General features: G+C 40.2%; 1 protein-coding gene across 2 annotated transcripts in view; it reads right to left on the bottom strand.

Annotated features, from left to right (window-relative positions):
* Positions 1 to 763: 763 nt before the first annotated feature.
* The window catches only part of LOC119900150 (prolactin receptor-like), a 43,026-nt gene continuing 23,645 nt past the window's right edge, over positions 764 to 20,144 (bottom strand). Inside the window, exons 2-9 of one of the 2 annotated variants that reach the window (XM_038714919.1) lie at positions 18,308 to 18,417; positions 12,236 to 12,371; positions 9,821 to 9,990; positions 8,248 to 8,426; positions 6,965 to 7,118; positions 6,016 to 6,103; positions 4,938 to 5,007; positions 764 to 4,434 (exon numbers count right to left, since the gene is read on the bottom strand). In XM_038714919.1, coding sequence (XP_038570847.1) covers positions 3,757 to 4,434; positions 4,938 to 5,007; positions 6,016 to 6,103; positions 6,965 to 7,118; positions 8,248 to 8,426; positions 9,821 to 9,990; positions 12,236 to 12,371; positions 18,308 to 18,398 — 1,566 coding nt within the window. In that variant the 5' untranslated portion in view covers positions 18,399 to 18,417 and the 3' untranslated portion in view covers positions 764 to 3,756. Of the gene's footprint in view, positions 4,435 to 4,937; positions 5,008 to 6,015; positions 6,104 to 6,964; positions 7,119 to 8,247; positions 8,427 to 9,820; positions 9,991 to 12,235; positions 12,375 to 18,307; positions 18,418 to 20,144 lie in introns of both variants that reach the window. The other variant, XM_038714910.1, reaches the window with a different exon arrangement.

The following is a 20,144-nucleotide window of genomic DNA, read 5'->3' on the forward strand; positions in this document are numbered from 1 at the left end:
TCTCGTGAAAGAAATACTTAAAGAGGGGAAAAGAGAGGAGCATTAATAGACATTGTTTACTATACTAAAAAAGTGCTCTGAACAGACGACAAATCTTTAACAACAAAATTCTTCAATATCCAATGTGGATAAAAAAGAAAAAGTCACTTGACGCGTTGTTTTCGTTTTCCAAAAGATATCCTGTAATACAAATGTTCCCCCTTTTAAACAGCCAACATCAAAAGTGTTTCATATTTTTGATAGCCTATTCTCTATCGTAGTATGTAAGCATTCTCATCTCTGGTCATATTGTGCTTAATAATTCTCTGCCAAGCAGCAAATAAAGAATAAAATACTACATATTTGACATTTCGTTCTTTAAACCTGGGAAATCCTGATTTGGCAACAAAAAAGATAAATGATTGTTTAACTCAGTGGTCTGGTAGTCTTCCTCAATTCAACCAATGGAGACAGTTAGCCACAAGCTACTTGCAAAAATAATCAGTGGCCATTTTAGTAATGCTCAATGAGGTTTAACATCAATCATGTGATAATAATGGATGACATTCATATTGAACATATTTGCAAATGGCATCTTCTCTGCTAATGTTCAGTCGGTTCATTGGACATTTAGGTAACCAAATCCTGTATGTTAAGGTGAAAGAAAGATGGTTACTAAAACTGCCAATGCTCGTCTGCTAGCATGAGACAACAGACCTCACTGATGGCAGGAGACAGAACCAAAAAGTAGTGTGCATGTTAAAAATGATCAACACGTTTAAGCTGCCTTTTCACTTTTTATTGCATCAAATCCAAAGTGCTTTTGTCTGACAAAATGTTGAAATGAAACCTTGTTTAGTGGTTTTGTCACAATAAAAAATGAAATAAAATAATGTACCAACACTGAGCGGGTTTTTTTTTTTTATTACTTTCATGCTCTTATCAAATGACTCATCAGCCATTTGCCCCACATGAAAGCATTTCCAGGCGTGTAGGAGTGGCACATTGGCTGGTCAAGACATCTGCTGAGATTTCAACACGACGGAGTATGAATAGCAAACAAATACAGCTCTGTGAAACAAAAAAGGCACATACAGGCACAACAATAGATAACATCACAATGTGTAACAACAAGAAAAACACAGTGACGGCACTACGTAACTGAGGACTGAGTTCCCAGTGTCAGAAGTGAGGGGGGCTGTGCAGCTTACAATTACAGGTGCTTCATACCTAGAGGCCCACTTCTATCAAGTCCACAAACTTTTGATTGACCCCAAATTATCACCCTAATCCACATCTGAACAATCTGATGAACGCTACAGCTACACATCGTCAGACCACAACGAGGCTCAAATAATAACGACAAGGGAGTGAACGCACTGAAGGTCCATCAACACTGTGGTTACAGTATGCAGTCCAAAATCATTGTGATGCCCAACTGCTGGCAATAAAAAGTTCCCAACTGGTCAAATCGACCCATTGGTCAAGACTCGTTGGCGTAACATACTGGGAAGTCCCTTAGGGTTGTTGGGGCGTTGTTGGGAAGTTGTTGGGGTGGATGGGCGGGCTAGACACCGGACTTTATTAACCACTAGTTTTATTTTGAAAGTCTAACTGGTTGTTGTATATTTATAGTTGCTAACTTGACCTCGGAGCCCTACACATCCAAAAACAACAGTAGAGGGGTACCCAGGGTGTTAAAAAGCGATGCCAAGGGGTCCTGATCAAGTGTCCATATGTGCCAAGCTGTGAGCTGTGGTTTGTGCTGCTGGTATTTTAACCAACCACAAGATACACTAAAACTGCCCCCCAGCAAACAGAAGATATCCATGAGACTGGGGTTTCCAGTACAAGTTTAGACACGAGGGACATCAAGCAAACAATGTACCATGTTAAAGGACTTCATTGGGCCAGTCCAATGAGAGTAGGGTTGGGATGAAAGGCTGAGGATCTCCAAGTCTGAGACCAAAAATGGTGGATTTCCCAGTTTGGTAACATGTGGGGCATCACATTAATTTTGGTTTTAAAAATCATTCTTACTTCTTTTTTGGCTGAATGGTGAATTTTAAATGCTGATTCTCGTTGCTCTGCTTGTAATCCAAAATACTTCCATTTTAGAAAAAAAGAAAACCCTACGTGAGGTCTATCAGAATCTCTAATGTACGATTTTTATTATTATTATTTTTTAATAGTGTTAAATTTGCTAGACAGGATTAAAAAAAATATATTAAAAATATTAGGTCAGAGAGGGTTCTGCTTCTTCCCGTACCTTGTTTTGAAGAAAACTCTGTTTGTTCTCTGGAAAATGCAGACTTCCAGTTTGGAGAGATCAGGAAACAACACAGTGTCTGACATATGCAATATATTACAACAGTGGTAGAGAAGTCTGTCAAACCTCCTGAGTATGATGAACAGAAATCCAGAGAAAAGGGAGCTTAAATTCACAGTTTACGTCTTCCTGAGGCTGTGAAAGTTACCGTTTGTTTACTCCTGAACTCTGTGAACAAGTTTTTTTGGAGTAAATCTGTTGAAGGTCACGATATTGAGAGATACATATGAGACAGAAAAGTGAGAGACTGGAGGAAGATAATGAGACAGATTCAGAGCGAGGCACAGTGTCGTCACTTGCGGATTAATATTCCACTCATTTTGAGGATACTGCAAATATTCCCTCAATGAGCCGGATCATGTAAAGACCATTGCATGTATATTAATGGAAAAATCCCATATGCTGAATATAAAAAGCATGTGAAAACTGGGGTATGGTGATATTAACTGGAATTTTCTAGCATATAAAAAGAACATGTGGTTTATATTTGAGTTTGTTGAAAAGCACAAGCACTGTTTCATTAGTTCACAGCAGGAAACATAAAGAATGTGCAAAGAAGCTTATGGTCACGTGTAAAATGCTATAAACACAGCTAGGACTAGGTAAGGCTAATATTTATATTATTAATGCATGTAAACACACTAACAGAGAAAAAAGAAAGAGGGCCTGAATGCTAAATAAAACCAGTAGTTCATTCTCTCTCTCTCTTCCAAACCTGAAACAACCCACTTTTATCCTCCTTTTTCCTGAGAAAGAAATCCTGAAAGTGAAGCTTTGCAGAGACGACCAACGGTCGGGGAGAAGCAGCATGTGGTATTTATGTTATTGTTATGTTTACTTTATTTTAAGATGCGCCTGCAGCTGTACTCTCTTTAAAGTTGACGGACTTCATTACCCATAAATCAATCAAATCAAGCCTTCTGGATGGAGCGCTTGTTTGTATGTTTTACATTTTGCTCTTAAGATACTTGAAATTAGCATATATGGATTACTACATAAATTCTTGCCAACTGCAGCTTTAACACCACCTGGTTTGGTCCATTTAAGTGTAACTGTTTCTGGGCAGGTGACCAGAAACAGGAAGAAGTTGAGGTCCAGACGAACTTTTGCAAAGAAAAACGTGTCCGTCACCAACACAACGTTGTTCACCACACCAGAAACAGTGCTTCATAGAGTCTGCATTGTTTTATTTTGTCAACAAAACATCTGTTTGTTGACGTGTTCTGGCCTCTTGCGAGGTAAAATAAAAGGCTCTTTCGAGGCTCATGTCCTGAAGTTTCACTTCCTGTTTTGAAATCACCCGGGCGCTCTTCTTATCTGAACAGAACAGGAGCAGAGTCGTGTGTGAAACCAGCCGGTAACAGGAGATTCTCTCTGCGAAGATGGCAACAGTCTCCATGTTTCAACACACTCACCAGCTCTCACAGTATGTGTTTTTTCAGATCTGTTCAGCCCTTGTTATCAGCAGCAACAGGCAGCAGAGGGTCCGCCGCCTCGCTCCTCTCAGCCTCGCCTCCATCTTTTGGACGGTTTATCATATTGGTCCTAGCCTGGTGGTCGGCTAGCTTCTTCTTCATCCCCTCCTTCTCCCCTGCATCTAAATCAACCCTCTGGAGAGACGAGAATTCGCGGCAGTATGCCTTAGGCAGGCAGGGCACCAGATGCACCTCGCCGCTTTCATTCATGAGCTGGACGCAGGTGTAGAAATCCTGTGGTGAGCGGTTGGTGGTGTCAGGAGCAGGGACAGCGTTAAGGCCGGAATGGCCCATCATGCTGTACTCTGTTCCCGGCAGCGACACGATGTCCGGCCTCGGCCACGGGGAAGACATGTCCAGCGACGGGGCGAAGGCTACAGGAGGCGAGGAGCAGTAGGGCGACACGCTCTGCATGTACAACGAAGGGTTTTGGGTGAACTGATGAGAAGCGGCCACAGGTGTCAGGTCACAAGGGACCATTAAGGCGTCGTTCTCCCTGTCTGTCGGGTCGGCCGGGACTCTGCAGCCCTTCGGCATGGTGAGATAGACGTCTTCAGCGTTGACTGGGTCCCAAACCTCCTCAGTGTAGCTCGGAGGTCTGTAGCTGTGGAAGTTACTGAAGTGATGGTTGATTTCGTCCAAGTTCCTCTTCTGAGGGTGGAAGGAAGGAAGAAAAGGTAGAAATGACAAGAAGGAGGGCAGAATGAAGGAAGGGAAAAGGAACAGGCAGGCAGACACAGAGAGAGCATAAATGAAAAGACAAAGTAAAAGAAGGCAAGAAAGAAAGAAAGATATGAAAAAAATAAGGAGAGAAAGAGGGAGGAGCAAAGATGATAGGAAGGAGGAAAGACAAAAACAAAAAGGTATGATGTGAAAAAAGGAGGTACAGGAGTAAAAGAAGCAAGAGAGCAGGCAAAATGTTGGAGGAAGGAGAGACAAAAAGAGCGTGATAAAGAAGAAAAGGTGGAGGCAGGAACCGAGAGAGTATGTAAAAGAGTAAGAAATAGAAAGGAAATGTGAAAAGGAATAAATCAAAAGTGGGCAGACAATGACAGATGGGAGAACAAAGGAGGGAAGGAAAAATACAGAAATACAAGGTCAGAAGAAATAGTTACCACGTGACCCTGAAAACACTGTATTTGTGTGTGTGTTACCTTCAAGAGCAGTGGATCGATGCCGATGATCCGTGGCTTTGGAATGGGCGGGAGGAAGTAGTCTTTTATTCTGAAGGGGAAAACATAAAGAGAGGAAGTTGTTTTAGTAGCGGTGTCATGTCAACCCTCACGTGTTCATGATGAAACACGAGCATGCATCCAAAGAGTGTTGGAGACACTGACTGAATAAACGTCGACATGCAAACAGGGAAACAGGCTGCAGTAAGAAGTAAAGGTAAGACAGATATATATATATCAATCATTAGATTATTATTACTCATGCATAAATGTAAAAGCTGGTTCCCATTTCAGTCACATGCTTCAACTTGTCCACCTCAGCCAACTATAAAAAACATTTTTTTAAATCAGGCTTCGTTTCATTTAAATTGCACATAAATTGCACTTATTAAAGCTTATTTTGACTTGCCATGGCAGGAAAAGCACAGGTGAAAGTCATTTCTGCAGTGCAACACAGCAATAATGAAAGCTTTCAATAACATCTGTTTCTTTTATTATGGTAATGTGCAAACCATTTGTTGTCTTCCCCTCCCATACAGCATTTTAGACTGATTTAATTAACACACTGTCATGATGTATTAGCTGCTTTGGCAATGCTGTACTTAATCATGTTTATGCCAGCAGCACACATCTGAATTTGATTATTATTGTTGTTTTACTTACGCCTTCAAAATTCTTTTTTGTCTTTGACAGAAGATTTCATACATTTCCTTTCATGAAATCATAGTCATCCATCACACGTTACTGCATCTGTCATTGAATGGTGGCCAGATTGGTGCATATGAAAGAAAATTAAATATATTTGGTTGTAGGCAATAACAAACTGTACATTACTCAGCAGAGAAACAGTTAAGTTTCTCACTCAAGATTTTTTTAATTTATGGTGATGTGTAGGATAACGACAATGATCTTTACTGAAATATATGTGGGCAGAAGTACTTCCTGCGGCAGCTCAGGAAGTTCAACCTGCCAAAGAATATGATAGTGCACTTCTTCACCACCATAACTGAGTCCATCCTCACCAGTTGAGGTGTTTGTGTGTGTGTGTGTGTTTTCTCACCTCCTGCTCTGTGGAATAACACTGAAGGCGATAACCAGCAGAGCCACGACACTGACTCCTGACACCAGAATCCACACCAGGAGTTTACCTGCACAGGTGCAACCAAAGATAATTAATTACTGTCTCCTCCCCTCCCCCTCTGTTCCTCTCCTCCTCCCCTACAGCACCAGGGCTACAAACATAATTGGAAAATTTAATTATTAACAGCCTGCCTGTTAATCAGATATTTAAATGTTCCTGTTGCGGTGTTATCTAGTTTTCTCCTGCTGAATGCAGAAAAATCCCCGACTCCAAATCAGCGTACATGCGAGAGAATCTGCTTAATACATTAAAAAGGGTCTACCCAGAGTCCCCTCCTAGTTGGGCGTGCCTGGAAAACCTCCAAAGGAAGGCGCCCAGGAGGCATCCTACATTGTTAAATGTAGCATTTAAAAACTTTCCTAAAGAGATATTCTTTTTTCCAGTTGTTTTATTGTAATTGTCTGTGAATAAGTAGATTTTAAGAATATAGTCAGAATATTTGGAATACCTGTACGTGACATTTGCAGAATCAAGGAATCTAAAAAAAATAATAATTAAAAAGTGTTTCTTTTCATTACTTATAAACACATGAGAGCAGCCCGTCAACCTACATGTTAAATGATGGAAATAGATGAGCTGAAGTTATACTAGTAATACTTCATCTTACTGAAGACATTTTAAAATAAGAAAACAGACCTGCAGCTGCAAAATCACTGTGAAACATGTGTCAGCTACTTACAATATTTATTGCGGATTGAAGTAGCTAAACATGTTTGCTGTTTGGTTGAACATGCACTTTGTTGTGTTCAGTAAACTTTCAGATGAATTTCATTACAAAACTGACTACTGCCGTCACTACAATAAAAACTACAACCTGAAACCGAGGTATTATCAGTGTTGTCATGGAAACCCCTCCCAGTCGGCGTACCTGCGGGCGGCCTGGCGGGGATGCTCATCAGCATGGTGGAGCTCCATTTGCTCCACAGGCCGTAGTTGTGCGACCGGCAGCGAACTCGGACCACGTAGTCGTCGACGGGGAGACAGAGCAGCACCACTTGAGGCTCCCGCAGAGGGTACTTCACCTGCAGACAACATATATAGATTTAGATTGTTTAGTTTATTTTTTGTTTTTTAACATCTGACCAGTAGTGGAATCAATTAAACATAATGAAAGCATAACCAAAGTGTCTTAATCTTCAAACAAACGTAGGAAGGGGTTTAATGCAGTGTCATCTATTTGTAGCTTTTTAAACCTTTAAAAACACAAATACCCTTTAATAGATTACAATCCATTAAAGCCAGCCCAAATCGAAACAGATTTATTAAATATGTCAAAGAAGGGTATTCCAGACATCCCTCTCCTCACCAACACTTTCTAGCTGCTCCTGGGGGATCCCACAGCGTTTCCAGGCCAGATGGGATACGTAATCCCTCCAGCGAGTTCTGGGTCTACCCCGTGGCCAAAGAAAGGCGCCCAGGAGGCATCCTTGTCTATTGCAATTTATTTTTGATTCTATTAAATAGGGCTGCTATTAGGTAAAATACTAATTTAATGTAAGACTATATCTTTTACTGGATCTACACATTTTAATAATGTTTTTCAAAACACACAGTAGTTTTGGCAGCGTAAACTTTGAATTATAGAACAGTCGCAAACGTATCAGCTGACTGTAGTGCGATCAGTGCAGGTTAATTTCCTCAGTCACATGACCTGCTCCACTCCCAGGTTCCACCAAACATCTTTAGTAAAAACTACATCTGTAATCACGTCTCCCCTAAGATATGGCACGGCTGTATTTTCAGCAGCACAGACTCTACTGAATGATCAAAGAAACATCATATGCACATGGTAGGAATGTGTCTCTATGATGCTCTTGATCTTCTGCACGTTGCCACCTCTTCATTTTGATCATGAAGGCAACACAGAGCATACAGTAGGCCACGATATATGGTTTAGAGATTATAGATCCAAGATAACAGAAGGACTGAGAGAAAAAGGAATTAAAAATCCGTCCGCTGCTTCAGCACCACGGTCAGCGCCATGGATTTATCAACGCGCGGCACAGTTAAGCTTCTGTTGTTTCAGAGCCGTGGTCAGGGGCCAAACCTCTGTCACAATAAAGTATCAATGAATCAGACTAGACTAACATGTTCAACTAAACAAACCCTGCAGCAGTGAGCAGATTTCCACATGATTATTTGAGTCTTTACCTTCCAGTTGTCGGGCTCGGTGACACGTCTGTACTGCAGCTCGTGCACCAGCGTGATCCACCCATACTGCAGGTCGGAGGGCACCGGGTACGCCCAGGACAGCAGCACGTTGTGGCCATTCTCTTCCCCGCCGGCGTCCTTCAGCGTGTACGTCAGGTTAACCGGAGCTTCGGTCTGAACTGTGGTCGACAAACACACAGAAACGTGTTGTGAAATGTTAACAGGATGTCAGAAGACTTTAAAAAAAAAAATGACAAAGAAAAAAAAGGCTTTTATTTCATAAAAGACTATTTTTAATGTTTCCGCATAGTTAGAAATTTCTCCAGCCCACAATGCACTGGAACTCCTCTATGGAGGAAGCATGAAGATGATTTGTGCATGTTTTACAATTATCATTAATTCATGCATGTTGTCTTTAAAATAAAGCAGCTATCATGTCATGTTATCATGAGATAATATCTTCTATTATTCACGCAGCTATTCATGCAAACTGCATTTATTATACTTTTATAACATTGTGTGGTTCATTTATTATTCATTATAGGCATGTTTTTATACATATATCCATTATTTAAATGTTGAACTGTTTATGAGACCAGGATTGATGCACACGCATGGTATCATTGTAAACTGATACTGAAGGTTTCACATTTACACCTTGTTTTGTCTTCTTCATTTTATCTTTCAAACACAGTAAGTCTGTTTCAACACGGGCTGAAATTCACATCATCGCTCTCTTAACATGTCTTTAGTGTCTGTTCCAAATTTCAGAGAGTCAGAGTTCAGTCCCAAGCGTCTCCAGCAGCGTTTACAAAACCTACAACACATACCCAAAAGCTTTCCTGTCATCATAATCATTGTGGAATTATCTTCCAAACGCACATAAAAAGTCAGTCAAGTAGTCCATTTTCAGAAAATGAATCATGGTATATGCTGCTTTCCTCCGTTTTACATGAATATGCTTTAAATAACTTCAGGTTTTTGACTGTTAGTCGTACAAACAAGACATTTTTCGCTACTTTACAACATTTTATAGACTTAAGAATTGATCATGCAGCTCTCATCTCAGTTAATTTATATTTGCACGTGAGAAAAATGTCATGCAGACCGCCGTCAAAGTGCAAAAGGTCTCAGACGCTGAACTTGTGACCTTTGAGTTACACAGCAGCCTGTATGACCGCCCTGCACTGTACTGTACCTGCGAGCCGGGTTGAATTCCCTGCAGGGCCGTGACCTCCACTGACACCGGAGATGAACAAAAGATCACTAAAGCGCACACATGTGAGTCTGTTTTAAGTTCTGATAAATCACACACACATGAGTCTGGTGCTTTTTCACATGACAGACACACAGCCGACCCCAACTCTGCTGCATCTTAAACCAGCTCAGGAGGTAGACTGATGAAGGTCTGGATAATAACAGACACTCAGTCCCCAATAAAGTAGATTAAATGCCGTGCCGAGGCTACAAGCTGCCTTCATAGGGAGTCTCCTCGGAAAAGAGTTTTAGTGCTTTTCAATCTATGCATTCATCTTAAATCGGTTTTAAATAGAACGCCTCCACCCGTCCTTACCTATGTCTGCCACGTCCAGGCAGTGCTCCTGGGAAGTGTAGTTCCTGTGGGCGGTGACGGCGGTCACGTTCATACAGTAGATCTTCCATATGGACGTGTGGCTGCTGTCGAAATGGCAGCTGTTGGGGCCGGCAGTCACGTAGTCTGGACATTCATGTTTGGGCCCCTTACTGTGAACATGAGGGAAAAGGTTTTAGTTTCAAAGTTAATCCATGCTTTAGGTCATGAAGATGTTTCCTGTTTGGAGATCTGCCTCACCCTATCTTCTTTCACTTCGTTTGCATGGTTCACTGAATCTTTTAAAACTGTTTTTCTTTTAATATTTTTCTACAAATGTGACATATTTGTCTCATTTCACCGATGTTCATGTCCGTTATTGGTGGTGCAGGTTTTTTTGGTGCTGATATAAAGATGTTGTTTCAGTTAAACCTTAAACTGAACCTTACGTCGACAGCGTGCAGGAGTTTCATTTTCCTCTGGACCCGACTTCCAGTTTGTAAATTATTTTTCGAAGGAGTTTATCCTTAATCCGAGTAAAGGGTGTCGTATGCTGTACAGATTGTGGAGCCCCTGAGGCAAGAGGTGGGCTTTCCTTTGTCATGTAATTGATTTCTGCAGTATGTTTCTATTATTTAGTACTTCCTGGTGAGTAGCTGCCATGGATGTGTTGTAAGAACTGGATACCAGATTTAAAGATAGCGCCCAGTCACCTCCGAGCACATAAGGCACAACAGTTTAACAACCTCCAGGTTTACTTCCACGTCGTGCTGCCTACTGCCCGTTAGTGTTTCTCCCACAATGCTCATTAGAGCCCACAGATTTTATTGACTTGAACTTACTCCACAACAGGTGAATGGGGTTGAAACCTAGCATGAAAACAACTTTTCTTCTTTTTTTTTTTCTTCTATAATTTAAAGAACTGCATTTTGTGCTGTAAAAATACTTTTTACTGGCTTGAATTTGTTGTAACAGCATTTAACTTTTTTGAACAAATGTTGGTTTTAAGCTCCAGTTGTGCTTTCTGTTTTAATTTGGTAAAATAAAATTAAAATTCAAGCTCATAATGGGAAACTGCCAAAGGGAGTAATATGTATACTGGCAGGTCCAGCTGTGGGACAGGGCCTGTCTTTTCTTATTTTGTTATTCTGTTATCAAAATATAGTTTTCAAACTATAGTCAAGTGTTCAATATGATTTAATCAAGTTACGTAAAAGCAAATTTGGGACTACGTAAAGGTATTTAATTGAAAAGCTGTGCACATTTAACAGAGAGCCAGATGAATGTGGGCTAATTGAAAGCCTACAGCTTTTGCCCCGGGGCCCCACAGCAGCTTCTGATATTTAAATGCTCATTTCATTTATTCATTTAACTGTATAAGCATGTAGTTTTAATTTCCATAAATTATATCTCAACACTCTAAATAATGAAGCAAATACCACATCATGTTATTCATTTTTAAAACTGTTTTTTAAAAACACTATTTGTGGTTGCAAACAAACTCCTGCAGGAGAATTAGACAACAGTCGATGGAGCTGTGAGCGATGCCGTGCCAGATCAAAGGCACAATCCAATTTGTCCTGATTACTGACAGCAGTGTCTTTGCTGACGGTGCCATGTGTGCAGACTGCCATCGGTCTGAGGCCATGTGAGGCTGCGTTCAGGACTTCAGAGCTGCACCGAAATGTTGACCTGTTAGAAAGTGGAGCACGATAAATCAAACTGCATGTATAGAATTCACACGACCTTGAAAGTTGAGTTGACTTTTGATCTGAGGCTTTTTTTCCTGTTTTGGGCCAAGGAAACTGTAAAAGAGGGAAGTGTCATGGTGGAGCTTGTGAAAACTGGAGCTTTTCCCCCACGGAAGTCAGGAGAATATAATAACACTGAGGAGGTTTAATGTTAGCCAGCTCTCTCAGAAACGTTTACTTCGTCAAGTTAGCGTTGGCACTTTCTTAAGCTAACATTAGCCAGCAATATCTCTGCTGAGATGTCCTACAGTAATTTGGAGATAAAAACGTTAAGAAATAATTTATAGTATAGTTTTAGGTATTTAATGCATGTTTATCATATTATCATTTAGCATGCGGTGAAGTAACTGCAGTACTGTAAAATGTAAAGTGGTAAATACTCCAGTGAAGTACAAGTACCTCAAAACTAAGACAATAAGGTTCTGTTTATAGAACAACAATCTCCTAAAACCGGGATTTACTATACTTGTGGGGACAGACCAGCTTTGTGGAGACCAAACCGTTGGACCCCACAACTTTAAAGGGATGTTTAAGGCTTCAGAATTAGGGAAGAGTTAAGGTTAGACATGTTTCTTGGTGTGGGCTACAGAATGCTTTATGTCAATGGGATGTCACCACAAAGATAGTAAAACAAACGTGCGTGTGTGTGTGCGTGTTATGTACACACTCTTTGGAGTAGCTGAGGACGTAGGTGACCTGCTCTCCATCTGTCAGGTTTTCGAGCGGATGCCACCAGCAGGTGAAGTCCTCCATGTTGGGCGAGCGGCAGTAATAGATGTGAGGCCTTGTCGTCACGGCAACCTCTTCTGTGAAAAAAAAAAAAAACTTTAAATCACAAAGTCGAGTTAGTGCAAGCTCGTTGCCACGGACGCGGTGCCACGGTGTTGTGGTGACATCGCTGAATGGTTGCAGGTGTTGCCATGCAGGTGCGCGGTGTCATGCACTGCAAAACAGAAACCCTGCGATCTGCTCATTAGACGGCTGCTCCTGACACAGGATGTGATGTTATAATCCCGATGAGAGACGGCAGGCAGCTGACTGGATCAGGAGACAAAGGAGACTTTATCACCCGAGTATCACCACTAACTGATCAGTCATCACAACCAAATCATGGCTGAAATCACTACTACCACTACGTTACCTGACAAAGTATAATTTCACATATAGAATGATTTAGAGCTTCAGCAGTCTCTCAACACATGTTCCAAAATGCACCTTAATGTGGTGCAATGTTCATCTATGTAAGGAGGAAATGCTTCAGCTTACAGACTGAGATTGATTTGGTGGAGAACTACAAATATCTTTACTTCTTACTAGAAAATCAACCCTTTTCATATGTGCACTAAAAAGATGACTTTGTTCTACAGACATTTTAGAGTTGTGCTGTCTGTTGTATTGCGGCGTGGCTTGGTTTTTCTACGATGTAAGGTGTGTTTGATTTCACAGCGCAGACTTAACATGATGCATGCTGGACATAACATAAGGCATGCTGGTGAGACATTTTGTCCGACTTTGTCTGGTGCTGCAAAATGTCACCATGTCACATGACATTAAAACCTCATGGGAGCAAGGCGGCTGCAGTTTTGTGAGTCCAGCGACCGCAGTCGCTTTTGCTCTGGGTGCAACAAGTGGGAACCACCTTTTGCCTGATTTTGTGGTATTTGTAAAGGCAAATGCCGCAGGAGCAGTTGTTTTAAGCTCACCCACTCTACGAGAAGTAGACTGTGTCCTACTTGACAGCAATGATTTCATACCCAACCCCGCAAGTCAGCAAAAGTCAGTCAGTCATCTCAAACACACCGATAGAGTTTTGTTATTATTGCATTGCCTTCACATGAAGGGATCTTATCTCTGATCCTGTCTGGTATGTTGTCTTCATGTTGTATTTATTAGGGATTGAATGTGTTTCAATGTGTATCCAAATGAGTGTAACCAAATTTCCCCTAGTGGGATAATAAAATTTGACTTTCGACAACAACTGCAGTCGTAAATGATTACTGCTATCATTCTACAGTTAAACTAGAAGGTAGTTGTGAAAGTGTGCACAGATCATCCAGAACCTTTTTCAAGCAGTGCTTTTGCTCACATTTTGGTCACACAACATCCATTTCCTAATTTCATCTGTTTCTGCCTCAAACACACACACACACACACACACACACACACACACTCTCAGTTATCTAATCCATAGACTGTTGGTCCCACGACAAGAGATTTAGACCAGCAGTGGAAAACCGATCGGCGTCTCAACAGCAGGAATTCCTGCCCAGGCAGACTAAGACTCAAAAAACATCAATGCAAGCAAAGATTAAAGTAATTTAATATTTTGTTGTTGCAATATTAGCAATTTATATAATAAAAGATCGATTCTTGACGTCTGCTGTATTGATCCCCTGCCCCCGCTCCAAGCCAACCATGTTTCTCAGGTACAAAACTACTCCTCTTCTCTATGATGTGCATGTATCAGCTGTCTGCTGTATTTTTCCCCCCTCAATTCACACAAATGCCAGTACCAAACACTTCAATTCGTGGCTCATGGTCATGTTAAAAGAAAAAACCTTGAGATTACATTAAAGCAGCGAACATCATGTGCGCGTCACAGATCGAAGCAGTGGGAGGCGAGCAGTAATCCATCAGAGAATGCATGGAGCTGCAGTATGAGGGCAGCAGAGAAACAAAGGCCTGTTGTGTTGTTGCTTTAAGAGGCTCAATGAGCCACACCACAGGAACTTTCTGATTAACAACCTCCACTTTTCAGAAAAGAAAGGAGGAAGCATGGCGGGCACGAATAAATCTGGACAAAAGCATACTTGCAGCAAATCAGATTGGCTGTGTGATGGATTTAATGCAGGTGCTGTACAATGTCTGAAACATTAAGTTTATTTTTAACAGGGAATTAAGTCTGGGTTTAGTTGTGTCTAGAGGACATAATGTCACAGGAGGAAGAATAATTCTTATATAAATCTTAATCATTTAAGATTATTAAAACGCTAATCCACGGTTTTTGCATTTTTTAGCCGTTCAGTGTGTGTCATTTCGTGACTACCAAACCAAACGGTTTTCTAAAGTAAACCAACGGTTTAAGATTAATTTTCATAATTCCAAGCATAACTCTGTTTTGTTACATTTCATGAAATTTACTGTATTAAAAAGAGATGCAGAACGACCAAAAAAAAGAGATGCAAGACTACAAAGAGACACAAAACAACTACAAAGAGATGCAGAACGACCACAAAAGTGGTGCAAGACTACAAAGAGACACAAAACTACAAAGAGATGCAGAACAACCAAAGAACTACAAAGAAAGGGAAAAAACTAGAAGGACACAAAACAACTACACAGAGGTGCAAAACTACTACAAAGAGACACAAAATGACTACAAAGAAATGCAAAACGACCAAAAAAAGAGAAAGGGAAAAGACTACAAGGAGATGCAAAACAAGTACAAAGAGACAGAAAAAGCCCAAAGAAAATATGCAGGACTACAAAGAGAGAGAAAAGACTGCAAGGAGTACAAACAAATACAGAATGGCCACAATAAGAGATGCAAGACTACTAAGAGACACATAAAAACTACATAGAGAGGGAAAAGTATATAAAGAGACACAAAATTTGTACAAAGACATGCAAAACGACTAAAGAAGAAAGCAAAACAACTACAAGTAGAGGAAAAAGAGATATAGAATGGCCACAATAAGAGATGCAAGACTACAAAGAGACACAAAACTGCTACAAAGAGATGTAAATAGATTACAAAGAGACACTAAACAACTACAAAGTAAAGTAAAACAACTATAAAGAGAGGGAAAAGATTACAAAGACACTCAAAATTAGTACAAAGACATGCAAAACAACTAAAAAGGAAAGCAAAACAACTACAAAGAAATGTAGAACACCCAAAAAAAGGAAGCAAGAGAATACAAAGAGATGCGGAATACCCAAAACAGACACAAAAGGCTATAAAGACGCGCAAAACAACCATTTCCTTTTTATTTAATCTGGTTCTCAGAAAGGAAAAGTACGGGCTGACATTTTCTCAAAAGCTTTTGCAAATGGAAATTGTGAATAAAATCAGTACTGCAGATTTTATTTCCTGTGTGGTTTAAAATGAATCTGTCTATTCATATAGTCAGAATCCAGATTTGTCTTTAACAGTCCTGGGATGAAACCTCTTTGTTTTCTCCATTTTTCACAAATAAGATGGAAATCACTGAGAAAACAGACCAAAATAAATATAAAGTCATGCGATGTCATGCTGTTTATCAGCAAACTGTTTTCTTTCCCTGAGGCTCCCTTTCGTTGACATCGGGTTACGTTTGTGCTTTAGTGGATCAGACAGTTGCAGCTTTGTAGTGTGTGGAGTTGGGAGGACAAGCTAATGGCAAATACAGACAGATGGACAGAAAGACATCTGGACATTGTGCAGTCACAAACACACACACACAGGCAGGCGGTATCAAACTAATGAGCTCATTCGTTGTGACATTTGTCAAAATGGTCTCCATTGTCAAAACAAAGCATTAATAACCTTTTATGTGTAACAAAACCAGACACATCTCAGTATGATCCAGATTTAACATCCCAAGTGGGACTGCGAAATGTGGCTACAGGGAAGAAATCTCTATGCTCAGCTGATGGTTTTTTAACATTTACAGCAGCAACATGTAATGTTGGGTTCATCACAGTGCCTTAACACCCTGCTGTGGCTCAGCAGAGAGACGTGCCAAGTCAAACTACACGCTTAATCTGAACCAATCACACATGATCGACGAGCAGGGAGAGTTCAATATTAAATTTATAAATATGACATCATGAAATAAATAAATCACATGAATAAAATATAATCCAAGACACTGTGATTGGCTGTTGCTTCGGTCTGAATGGGCAAAACTTATTCCTATGATGAGTTATCTAACACTGTCTTATTCATTTAATATGTATAGTTTAGGTTTCCACACTTTTCTCTCTCTCTCTCTTCAACATATTTACATTTTTAAACCATTAACATTAAATTCTGACATGCTTGTATGCCAGTACAATAAAAGGACCGGTTTTCATGATGGGGTTCGGTGGTTTGGTGTCGCTCTTCCTGGCTCTGCGTCAAATCCATAAGACATAATTTTCAGTAAAATCTTATCAGCTTATTAAAAATACACACATGAAGTACAATTTACTCTGCTGTATAATTAATCAGGGTTGCCGTTGCTACAGAAACAGCACATTCAGGGCAGCTTCTCATGTAGGAACGATGCCCCCCGTAACACATTGTATGCTTTCTACTGTCATTCACAATGTGGATTCTGCAAATTATCACTCCAGTGTTCTCGCTAGTAATCAAGGGGGTAGTGAAGGTGCCGTAATTAAGACATATTTTAAGACACTTTGATGTGGTGTCCCTGAGCAAGACATTTAACCCCTAGTTGCTCCCGAGGCATGCAACCTCTGACATATAAAGCAATAAGTTGCTTTGGATAAATGAGTAAATGTGACGAAGACAAAGCTACTGTTTCGACTCAGATGAAGAAGAACAGCCTGCTCGGTGTTGAGGACAGAGACAAGTCAATTTAGGCCTCACAAAAACAGGTAAATTAATATTTAATATTGATTTTATCAACACACGTGTCCAAACTTCCATTAAAAAAAGAGGTTAAAAGCCCAAAACACAGACACAAAGCATGTTTAAACAGGTCGTAGAAAGAGAGCATAAGGTAATAAAAGCAGTTCTGTCTGAGCTCATCGATGTCCCCCCTGCTGAGCTATCGATGAGCTGCCGACACACGTCCAGCTGAGCGGAAATAAAAATGGGCAACATAGCAGGCGGCCGTCTGAGCCCGGCTGTCAGACAGCACTCCGGCTCACAGCTGCAACGCTCTGAATTTATTTTTAAATGGTCACAAAAGATTTTGTACTGACCCAACATGAATGGACCTGCACCAAATATGTCAACCAACTGTATCTTGGTGATTAGATTTTAAGTGGAGATTAAATCTGAGCATTGTTCTCCACACAGCACATGAAACCACCAGCAACTCGCCTCATTCAGTCTCGTCAAAAGGAATTGATTACTGAGAAATTAAAGCGTTCTTTCAGAAGTTAAACGACTTGTCTTGGATACACTTACAACTACAAAAATGCAGGAATTTAGTCCACTTATTCTTGTGCATACTGCGGCCGCTTTCACAGCTGCCTGCCTTCCCTCCTTTAAATCCATAAAACATGCCGCCTGCCTTGCAAATGTCTTTGTCATCTAAAACGATTGAGAGACAATCTGGTGAGATTAAATACAACATAATCTATTTGGACGAGGATGGTGAAAGTCAAAAAAGATGCATCTGAGAACCTCATCTAGGTTCAGCCAAGCATGGTGGAGGGTCAGTGTCAGTTCAGTAGCAACAACTGGAGTTCGTGATTTGGGTTTTGATTTAAGGGATCATGAGAACTTATTTAACACTTGCAATGACGTCTTGATTAGGAGCTAAATTCAGCTCAGCACCAAGATAAAGACAAGTCACATGCAAGCAACTAAGAAGTTAATTGAATGCTAATTAACTTTTTAGTTCAAGAGAAGCAGAAGATGAATGAACTGTGAAGGAAATGATTTCTTCATTCATTACATTTTGTACCCTTCTATGGTGGATTATGTCTATTTTTCTATTTCCTGGCATTGAAATATAAAGACCTATTCTGCTTTCACTAGAATACAAATTACTGAAATTACCAATCATGTCCTCTGACTCACCGTGGATGTGTCTTTCTTTAGAAGCGATGCCGTGGGTGGCGATTTTGCTCATGCCCATCGGAGTAAGCAGACACAGCAGCAGCCACAGCATCCTGACGCCTTCTGTCAACCTGTCAACACAAAACAAACAACTTAAAATCAAAAGCTCAGGACCGAGAAAGCCTTCCACAGCAGTGCTTTCCTCACTGTGGGAAAGTCTAGTTTCCATGTGAAAATGTCCAGCAGCAATAACATGTGACCCGAACACAAGTGGACATTTATGTATTTTTTTTAAAAAGGGCAGCAGGATGATTGCCCTGCGGCTCTTTGAGTCCAAACACTGAGCAGCAGCAACAAAGCATCGCTTCCTCCGGTCATAAGACAACTTCAGGAAAATCAATCCTCTGATGGGGCACCGACGACGTCACTGCCTCAACAAATTGCCCCTAAAGAGAGCATGCATTCCTAAAATTTATACCATTCATTTTCTTCCAAGTACAGTAGATAGCAGAAAGACAAATATAACTTCACTGGTGGGACTTTCTCCCACGCGATTCTCAGGGTTGTAACACGACAGACAGACAGATAGATAACTTTATTGTCTATCTCTATGTATGTGAAAAAGTAGTAATATCCCAATGTACAAGCGGTCCATAAGTACAGAAGTCTATGGCTGCCACTATTAAAATGAAATCATTAAATCAGATTGAAATGTAATTTTCAATTTGTCTCCACATGATTTAATTTTTGTTTTTTGTTTATTTTATGTTTATTAGATTATCCACTTTCAGATAAAAACAGGAAAACACACTGCGGGTTTTCATTTTCATGAAAAAAAAAAAAAACCCTGCACAAAATGCATTGATTTTTTTGTTTTAAGATTTTCCCGATTGAGTCAGTCAGATGAAATACAGACCAGGCTTTGCTGATGAATACGTTTCAGTGTAAGCACAAGGGCGTAGAATTTAGTAGAGACAGCAGGGACATGCCTCTACCAATATCCAGCTACTTCTGAATTGTGAAAACAATCAAATTTAACCACTACTGTCGGCCAGTGTTTAGCCAGTGTATTTGGTACACAAACGGTTAACAGCTCCAATGTGTTTTTAAGTTTTGAAAGATTATGTCCTCCCCCCCTCATCTGCCTCACAGCCACACTTGATATCTTACTTATTCTCCTGCTGGGAGATGTTTTTATTGTCCTCACCGACATGGAATATCCGCCCTTGCCTGAGCATAACACTGCCATAAAGATAATGAAATTGACATTAGAATTTGAAAATCGTTAGAAAATGTGCCACTTTAAGATTGGAAATTAAACTGCAATCTCAACTTTTGCATTTGAATTTCAAGTATGTCCTAATTTCAGCTTGTTTCGGATCAAATAAAATGGAAATGGCCTTTTTCATTCTTTTTAAACGATTTCTCAAAAAGTCTTGGGAAATAAATGGATGTCGAGTAAAAGTCTTAAGTATTCTATTAAAGTTAAAGTTGTGTCATTCCCAAGTGGAAAACAAACATATTTGATTCTGCATGTTTAACTTGTTGCAATACAAATATTCCAGATATTTAATAACCAGTAGGCTATTTAATTATGGTATTTCATGCATAACAAAAACCCCAACAGACTGATCATGCCTGATGAATCAATAAGAGATACTTATTTTTGCTTTTCCTCTCCATGTTTGTGTGTAATTGTGAGGATATTTTGACTATTTATTAAATTACTCTTACAGTACATCAACTATACAGCAGTACACTGTGACCAGGGGACCCAGGCATCTTTGGGCTTTTAAGCTCCAGCTGAAAGCTCATTACTCTAATCAGCTTAATTCAGTGAACCGCTCCGTCACACGAC

The sequence above is a fragment of the Micropterus salmoides genome, unplaced genomic scaffold, assembly GCF_014851395.1.
Source record: "Micropterus salmoides isolate LMB-PRFRI ecotype aquatic unplaced genomic scaffold, ASM1485139v1 Ms_hic_scaffold_1, whole genome shotgun sequence".
In the NCBI taxonomy this organism is placed as follows: domain Eukaryota; kingdom Metazoa; phylum Chordata; class Actinopteri; order Centrarchiformes; family Centrarchidae; genus Micropterus; species Micropterus salmoides.